General features: G+C 35.9%; 1 protein-coding gene across 1 annotated transcript; it reads right to left on the reverse strand.

Annotated features, from left to right (window-relative positions):
- Positions 1-5,437: 5,437 nt before the first annotated feature.
- Positions 5,438-9,285, reverse strand: caap1 (caspase activity and apoptosis inhibitor 1). The gene is made up of 6 exons (XM_015393835.1): positions 9,066-9,285; positions 6,563-6,754; positions 6,395-6,479; positions 6,265-6,313; positions 6,098-6,165; positions 5,438-6,011 (listed from the first exon to the last, which is right to left on the reverse strand). Exons 1-6 carry the CDS (start codon positions 9,171-9,173, stop codon positions 5,569-5,571), a joined length of 945 nt encoding a protein of 314 aa, XP_015249321.1. The 5' UTR covers positions 9,174-9,285; the 3' UTR covers positions 5,438-5,568.
- Positions 9,286-9,817: the final 532 nt, after the last annotated feature.

The following is a 9,817-nucleotide window of genomic DNA, read 5'->3' on the forward strand; positions in this document are numbered from 1 at the left end:
AGGCAGAGTTAGACAGGTGAATGGAATGAGTAATTAAGCCAGCCATCAGTGCCAACCTCATGACAGTGATGGGCGGTCAGGGCCTTTGCTGCGCTCAACTCAATTTTTAAAAAAACGAACTAACCTATATTCATAAACTTAACTTTAATCTTCTTCTACCAATTGTTTTAATTTATTTCAAACAGTCAATTCACCCAATTTTGTAGCATTTCTCTTGGCTGCACTCCTTCTATTATATTTATGTGGTTTCTATATATTTTTGTCCAATCAGATTTCAGCCTCATTGTGTGTTGCTTTGTTAATCAAAACTTAGACTTTCTGCACAAAGACAGAAGGATTAATTTTGTTTATGAATTATCAGCATCTCTGATGAGTGTGACATATTTTATTTTCATGCTTCATGCGCTATTTTATCTGGTAATTAGATGCATATTGAATCTGAACAGCTACGGATGATGTAAATGTTGCAGAGCTGTGGTTATAGAGTAGAGGATTGCAGTTGTCTTAACTGGGCTTCTTGCCTATTTGATCTCTGTATTCACTCTCACACTAATGTTCCTCTCGTTTATGCCTAAGCTTGTTACATTTTATATTTGAGAACTATTACTGTTTTGTTTTTTTTATTAAAATGTGAAAGTTTATATAAAGTATATTATATTGGTGGTGTGGAGGCTGTAGCGCCTCTGGCTGGAAGAACGTGAGAAGAGTGGTGTGAACAGCAGAGAGGATCATCGGGGCTCCTCTTCCCTCCATAAAAGACATTTCATCCCAGCGCTGCGTGTCCCGAGCTTGTAACATCATCAATGACCCCTCAAACCCCCACCATGGACTGTTCTCCCTGCTGCGCTCTGGGAAGAGGCTTTGCAGCATCCGATGCAGGCCCAGCAGATTCTGCAACAGCTACTTCCACACTGCCATCAGACTGTTGAACTGTTGAAAAAAACTCAAAATCATGTCACAAACCCTGCAACACACTGATAACACCAAACCGAAAACACTGCACATTTGCCCCATATATATTAATGCTGAACTCCCATCTCAATGTGTTGCACAATATATATTAATGCTGTACTTCCATATCAATGCGTTTTTTGCACCATGTTTTTTTTTTCTCCCTCACTGTTTACGTTTGATCACTGCTGCAATTTATGGAATGGAAATTTGATTAATTTACTCTCTGAAGGCTGTACTAAAATAAATTTCATTTCGTATACATTCTGTGTATATAAAATGACAATAAAAGTTGTTTAAGTCTAACTGGCTTCATGTAGGGGAGGAGCTTAAATCGATGACGTCCGAAGCCTCGCTACCGCTATAACAAGTGACCGCTTCGGGAAGTGGTTCAGATCGCCCGAAAACATTTACAGGCATTTAAACAGCCTCAGTATTAGATCAAGATGTGGGCGCTTGGAGGAGAGTTGTGGTCAGTTGAGTGTTTGGATGGAGTTTGGATATACTCTAATAGATTGGTTGAGAAAACAACCAATGTTGTTGGTTAAACTATTTTGGTTACATTAGACAATATAATGCTCAGAAACTGACCAAGTATAGAGTTTTGATTTGAGACCCAGACTTGGCTTTTAAAAGTTGCTATAGTACTTAACTTGTAATTTGGTCAAAATGAACAATTTGTATTGGCTTGCCCTTTTTCCAATATAGATTTTGTAAAAATACTACAAAATTAGACTGGTTGGACACATAACATCCAATAAGATTAAAACCAAAAACTGAAAAAACTATTATTTTTGAATAAAAAAGACTAACACATTTTATTTTTCTCATCATTTCCCAAGTTGCACTTTCACTGTCTGCTTCAGCTTATGTCACTAAAATGAAGCAAAAACAGTTAACCTTAAAACATTATTCTTTTCTAAGAAATCATACACAGAAACGCTTACAAAATATTTCATTATACACACCAATCGTAATTTTTTTTTTATGGAACTCAAATAAGAAAAAAAATAAATAAATAAAAAAAAGAAAAACAATTGCAAACATCCAAGATAATATTGTTGACTATAGTTATGCAATGTGCCATTAGGTGGTGACACGTTCACTTGAAGATCAATGAACTGAGTGGCTAATTGAAGCAATTTAACCAAACGGTTTAATGGCTCTTGAGGCTTCATCTCACCATCACTACCAAAAAGCAATAAGCAACAACAGACGTAGAGGCGCCCAACGATGCCTTGCTAATAAAAGCCAACAAGACTGAATTGGCCAAAGTCAAACTCATTAGCAAAACTGATCATTTGCAGCGGACCACTCAAAATATCCCCCAAAAACACCAGGAACACCAACCAAAGCACATAAAATCTATCCTAACTTTACTGTTCTTTTCATTAAAAGGTATTTGCATCGGAATAAAAGTCAGTTTATGGAATATATCCAACTGATTCAGTTATTTTCAGCTAAAAGTTTCTTCTCTCTGTATTAGGGTAAAGCAGCAAACCCATATTTGGAAACTTGATCTGCATATAAATCATAAAGATGTCTACTACCCTTGCCTGTGATTCGCTGGTGCTGTGTCTTATCTCAAATTGCTGCATATCTTTAGATTTTTTTAAATATGACCTTTTCAAAGGCTATGAAACTCCCTGATTGGACAAAGGGTCATTTCAATCTGCCCGTGCTTCTTCTGGCATTTTTTTTTTTCTACTTAAAGATACAGTGGAAAATGTTCTTCTTCTGCGTGGATCAACTAAATAAGTGATCCTTCTATTTGTCAATGATTCTGGTGAAATGTTTACATAAGGCCGCCCTACGTGCTCGTTGCCATTTTCAATTACCCGTTTGACATGGTGGAAAAACTGCAAATCTTCTTTTGGAAAGTTGGCTTGTATGAGTGATACAAACAGCAACTTTTAAACAGAGCGTGCACGAGGAGAAATGGCCTTGTGCACGCTGTTGCACCCGTTTAATAGGCATTCCCTCCCGTGAGCGGTACAGGGTTGTGCATGTGCATTTTTTTTTTTAAGTGGAAAGGGCGGATCTTTTCGAAAATTCGTCATAATCCTCCACTATACCTTGAAGTTGCTATATAGGGTGAAATCACAGCCTGCAAGTAGAGAGCTGAAAAAATAAAACTTTTGGTAGGAAAACTTTATTTGTATAATTATTTGTATTTTTGTATTTTCATTTTTAATTTCTCTAAAGTGACTTTGAGTGTCCAGAAATGTGCTGTTAAATAAAAGGTATTATTATTATTATAACCTGGTATATAATAGCATTCCAAAATTTTAATTTCAAGAATAAATTATAAGTCTCATATACTAAGCCAAACTGCTCCAAAATGGCACAGTAGGAGTTCACCTGAATTTATTTCAAACTAAACATCTATAACCTCCTAGCTGCTGGTTAGATGGACACCAAACTTGCTACATATGTAACCAAGTTGTATTTGCAGTTTATTATGTTTATTTCATTTGTCACAGGAACAGTGAGAAGTTCTGTATGTAAAAATCTGGGATTTTTTTTTATTTATTTTTTTAGGGCAAACGTTATTTTTTGGGCATTTAAGTCTAATTTACTCAAGCTCAGAATAATTTACTTAGAAATGTTCATCCTTCTTCGTCTTCATGCTCCAGATTTCTGTCAGTTAATAACAAGATTAGTAGTTTAGGTTGTGTTATTTCAGAAATGCCATATAAATTAAGAGTATGCCTTGTTGGAATAAAGACCTGCCTTAAGAGGTGCATTCTATATTTCAGATCTGTAAAATTAAACATTTAAATAGGTTATTCATTCTCTCATTGGTAAAAAAAAAAAAAGATCTTTGCTGTCACATTGCTTTGGTCTGAATGCCTCTTTAAACCAAAGGTTAAAACAGATTATAACCTGACCTTGTTTTCACTTTGGAAATGTTGCAGTTCAATATTTGAACTCAGATCATGGGGTTTATTCAATTTAGAAAGTATCTGAAACTTGTTTTTAGCCTGTAAGCTTGTTCTGAGGTTGACTTTAACAGATGTTTTATTCATACCAAAGGGATCATAATTGGCCCTCTAATGGTGCTAAAATGACGCCAGTCGCAGACACAACAAGCATCTCAGCATCTTCACCAAAAGAGACTGTTTTTCTTTTTTCTATCAGTAGGGAGCACTAAGACTTTGTATAAATACAGAGAAAATGACACATTAAACCCTCCTACCCTTGCCTCTACCATGAAATAAACCTTTTAAATGCAAATAGCTTGAAAGACGCATCAGGGTTCTTATTGCACATTTCATTGACTGCTGGAGGGGCGGTGGCAGGGTGCAGAGACATGCAGCTTCCCTTATGTAAACACTGAAGGACTGATATTCAAAGCAAATCTAACTAAAAAAAAAAAAAAAACCTTTGGGATGAAAGAGTTTTTTAGAAGATTGGATTAAACTGAGAGGGGTCACATTTTTAACGTATGGTCAGATTTTGTCCTTTAGGTGTTAGGGTTGATTGGCAATAAAACTTAAACTCACTCTTAGAAGACAGCAGTCTGTTTATTTAAGTGTGAAAATGTTCACCAGGGTCTAAATGCTGCTACAGATGGAACCCTGCTTCATTTGATTCAGCCATTGTTAGTTGGAAGGGTGGCTAAATGGGAGCTGCAGTGCCACTGTAACATGAGCCAGGTAAATCTATACACTGGCAGTCCTCTACAGATCTAGAGGAGGGTGACACTGCCATCTTGTGACTGTAAAGGGTAACATCATTTCATGTTGATAATCCATACTTCTTCATACTGAAATGTGAGTAATTTACAATATCTTTTTTAAAGTATGAATGTGAAAGTTAACTATATATTGAATAAGAAGGAAATGGAGAAGATGGAAAGAAAGCTAGATATGAAATTATAAAACAAAGGTAAGAAGAGTGAGGAATGTTTAAAGGAGGGAAAGAATGAAAAATAAAAAAAGAGCAATAGATAAGGACGGGTTAGGGAGGAAAAAATTGACAAGGAATGATATAACTAATATTAAATAAGAAACAAGCGAAAGAAGGAAAGAGGAGAGGAAAGAAGGCAAAGAAATGAAAAACAAGGACAAAGGAAAGCAGGGAGAAAGAAGAAAATTGGATTGTATTTAGGACATAAGCTTTGATGGGTGAATTTAAAGTAGAAAAGGAGGAAGGGCTGACAAAATAATAGGAAAAATAAAAAGAATGGAAAGAGGGGGTAAGAGAGAATAAAGAAGAATGAAGCAAAGGAATAATGCCAGAACGAAGGAAATTGCTATAATGTAATGCATATAAACACAACAGCATGCAGGATTACAATCTTGAAATACCAGTATTATTCCATACTTAAATTGTCTTTTACCATAAAAATTCAGGCTCATAAAATCTGTGAAACTTATTTCAGACCTTTTTTTTCAGGGCTCAGGAACTCTCCTCCCACAAAGCATTTAAATCATCACTTTAATGAGCTATAAAACATTCAAATAAGGCGATAACTGCAGTATGCAGACAAATAAAGTTTTAATTACAGTCATCCAAAATTCATCAAATACAAAAAACAACCTAACAGTGTAGTTGTGACTCAAACATTAACAGAAATGCTTAAATAGAACCAAACACTTCATAAAAAATAAGCTAAATGTTTGTCATACAAAGTTTCTTTTTGTCACCAGCCTTCATTAGAGCCTTTATGGCTCTCGCTCTCATCTCCAACTCCAGCAGCTCCAGCTGTTGAACTGATGGTGAACAAACTGTGGCTTCACCTTGAACGGCTGCATCTACACCTGCAGGCTGCGTCTTCCCGTCGCTCGGCTCTACAGCTTCCTCTTTCCTTGAAGTACAAGACAGGGCTAAGATTTCACTGACGCTTTTGTCTATGTCATTCTGAATGTCCTTCTTTGCATCAGGAGCTGCCAATTCGGAGTTAATGGAGGCTGCGTCAGATCGTTCTTCGCTGCCCTTGGCGGCCACCTCATCAGCTTTGACAGCCTGCTCCTCTTTTGGCCCCTCGATGTCGCTGTCATAAGTGTCTGCGTTTATGCTCAGTACGTCGCTCTCCTCGCCGGAGCCTGCACCTTCTGTTCAAGGGAATTTAAATCACTTTTACAGTTCTTATCTTTAAATGTATGGAGAATATCTTTCCCTGTAAATTCAAAGAAGTTACCTTGCTTTGCCTCATCGGTTTTAGTCGTTTCTTTCAAGCAAGACGTAGAGTCAACAATATTATCCTGTCTGTAAGATTAAAAAAAAAAAGTGGATTAACCATATGCAATGAAGAAAAAGCTCTTTACCTTTAAACTTGTGATTTAAATAGGATAAAGGGCTGCTCACTGGCTCTCTAAAGTCCCTCCATCATTGCTTCCAGCTGTTATTTCTTCCCCTGGAGGAACACAGCTTTGTGTATAATCACAAGGCACCGTACATTTTTACTAATATTTGTTTAATGGGTCTTAAATCTTACCTGCTAAAATTTGAGTGAGGTTTCTTTCTGAGATGGGCTCCAGCTGCTCCCAACAAAGTGTTTTAATTTCTTCTAAACTGCACTCCTATTGATAAAAATGGAGTACAGAATTAAGTCTTGATTTTAAAATTGTTGCACTTCTGTAAACAAAACCTTAAACAAAATCACCTTGAGCTCATCGGGCAGCATCTTTCGCACCTTCTTCTCCCCTAACACATGGAAACACTGCTCCAGCATCTCACGCTTGTTGCTGATGTAGGCCTTGATGGGCTGAAAGGGCACGCTGAGGTCCAGTCCCCCTTCCTCGATGTCACTGCCAACACGGTCCAGCTCAGGGTCAGCGAGTTCATCTTTGGAGTCCTGAAAGATTGGGAAAACTTGTAGAGGATTTACTTATTTTATTATTATTTTTTTGCTATGATGGGCTCCAGCTACATCCTGAAGGTTCGATTTGAGTTAGCTCTTTCCAGACATATGGCTCTAAAGGTTACTGACATTTTTATTTTATTTTTTATTTTAAGGGTTTAGGTCTTGTTTTAGCAAAATCTTAAAGGGGTAAGTGGTTGGAAACATAAGACATTAGGAAACAGAACAAACAACTTTTTCATTTTATCTCTGTTTTTCTGTTTCTAAAAACTACAGACTGAAATAAAATGATTAGGGTACTTAAAACTTAAAAAAAAAAAACTTTCCCTGCCCCTTTGTTTTCTTAACCTAATCCATTTCAATCATAATACTAATGTGAAATTCCCCAGCATGACCGGACATTCATTTATTTGCTATACTAGAGGTGAAACCCATTGATGGGAAAGGGCAATACAAACTCCTGCTTAATGTTTGCCAAAATCCATGTAGGGGAGAAAGCTAACATGCGGAGAACAGACCAGACAAAAATCTAACTTCTTGGCTACTTTGACTCAAATAACTTTTGAAAAATATTTCACTTCTAGGAGTAGAATTACTGTGTTTTCTTGCTACTCTTCCAACTGTGAGTAACTTGAGCTAATCAAAGATCAGGCAATTACAAATAAATACATAAATATACAAATTGCCAGTGTAAAGCCTGTAAAGCTTGGTTTCATGAAGTTTATGTTAGACAAAAACTAAATAAGACCAAAAAAAATATTTGGGAAAAGTCATCTTATAAATTTTCTTTCATTTCCACATTACAGTCCTTGTAATGACATAATCAATGCATCATAACATGATCAAACAATTATTGATTACTCAAGTAGCCTTTGTACGAAATACTTTTAATTCTTACCCTAGTCATTTATTTTAATGAATACTTTTACATATATTTCAGTAGTTTTAATCTCACTTGAGTATAGTTTCTTAGTACTGTGCTCACCTGTGGAAACCAAACACTGAAATCAGAAGTAACTCACAATACCCACAGCAAAAACATTGAGGAGGAGTGTTGGCCTAGTGATTAGAGCAGTTCTCTTGTGCTCTGAGAAGGTTCTATGTAGATGGTTTGATCCCCACAGCCTGCACTATGGGTTCCTGAGAGAAAAAACCCTTAAACCAACACATTGGCAGCCCACTGCTCCCTAAGGGGATAGGTTAAATTTCTCCAATATGACACACATATATATATATATATTAATATATATATATATATAATAAAGGTTGATTATTATTATTGCAATTTAGTTGTAATAACTATACTTATTATTTCAATATATATAAACAGGAAAGCTGAAAACCCAGGCTACATCTGGAGGCTGGAAAAGACTGACAATGGATCAGTATTTAGCTTTACAGCTATTGTTACGGCTACTCTTGCATCAAAATAGTTTCCCAAAAAAAATCAAAAATTGCCAGAGTAATCTTAGGAGAAAGTTTTTTCGACTCACAAAACAAAAAGCACTCGTAGAGATTTTTCTTGTTTCAAAAAGGGGTGTTTTCTTTACTTATAAAAAATAACTGAAATATTCTCAGAGCTGACTTACAAAATATTCAAGTCTAAACGTTAAGTGATGTGTGTGGAAAAACTGTTGCACTCCTCACTTAAACAATCACATCCACCTCATCAGCTGCTTCTACTTGTTAATCTCTGCAGGAGGCAGACTGACAAGGAGGAGGGTCAAAGCAAAACCAATACATAAACAAATAAACAATAGCTCTACCATTCACACAACCTTAAATCTTTAACATTAATAATTTAGCAAAACAATAAATTAATTAATCTAATTCTTAATAGGCTCAAACAGCTATTTAGCTGGAAATAAAACCTTCCAAAAAACACAAAACACTGAAGTTTTTAGTGGGGATCTGGGCAGCTGTCCCAGGATAGAACCTTGTTTATTTCCCACTGCACTAAACCTTTCCATATTAATGCCCTTTTGCACCATTATTTTTAAAATAGTTTCTTTTCTCCTACTGTTTACATTCAGATAACTGCTGCATTCTATAATGGTAAAGTTCATTTCACTGTTGCTAGATTTTTGGAAGGGAGTTTTGTATACACTGTGTGCGAACAAAATGACAATAAAGTCAAGACACACGTTAAAGCAGCTTCAGCAGCATTTAAACAGAAATCAATCAGTATGATGTGGATAGAAACAAAGAGACTAGCTGAGCAGACAGAATATAACATGATATTATCAGCAGACTTTATCCATAGTTGAGTGATCATCAGTTTAAGGAGCTAAGCTCAGTGGTTTACCTCTAACTGGGACTCTGAGCTACGGCGCTTGTTGTTGCTGCTCTGTCGCTCCTCAGAGTGCGAGTGTTTCCTTTTCTTCTCCGAACCACTTCCTTTCTTTTTCAGCATATTAAAAAAAAACAACAAACTAGAGTCTGTGACTGGAAGCTAAATAGCTATGGTTTATGTTGAAAAGACATCAGAATGCAAGCGTCTTCTTCTTCTAGTTCCTTTTTAATTCTTCTTCTTTTCCTTCTGGTAGTGTTACGACTCTCTACTACCTCCTACTGGTGATAATTGTCTTGTTGCGTTTATTGGCGGTTGGAAAACAACTTTTCGGTGCTCATTACCGCCATCAACTGGTGAGGAGTATGGATCAGAATGGCGCTATTCATAAAGATACTTCTATTTATTTATTTATCTATATATCTATATCTATAATATTGCTTTAAAAATATTAAATCCTCATTAATATCCCTGTTATAAAATATTTAAATAAATATGTATATATATTTTTTTACTTTTTGTGCAGAATATCTATCAATCAAATTTAACTTTCTCCTTATTTGAGTCTCTAACCAAATTTTTTCTCTCTTCTTCATTCTTCTTAAAACACATCACTACATGCTCTACTACTACTCATCTTATCCACAATATTCACATTTGTCTGACATATGTTTACCTATTTTGAATAGTGTATTTTTTAATCCTGTATGTCCTTGAAATAACTCTTTCCTCTCTTCTAACCCTTCCTTCTGCTATCCTCTGAATTT

Source organism: Cyprinodon variegatus, unplaced genomic scaffold (genome assembly GCF_000732505.1).
Source record: "Cyprinodon variegatus isolate N-32 unplaced genomic scaffold, C_variegatus-1.0 Scaffold659, whole genome shotgun sequence".
NCBI classification, from domain to species: domain Eukaryota; kingdom Metazoa; phylum Chordata; class Actinopteri; order Cyprinodontiformes; family Cyprinodontidae; genus Cyprinodon; species Cyprinodon variegatus.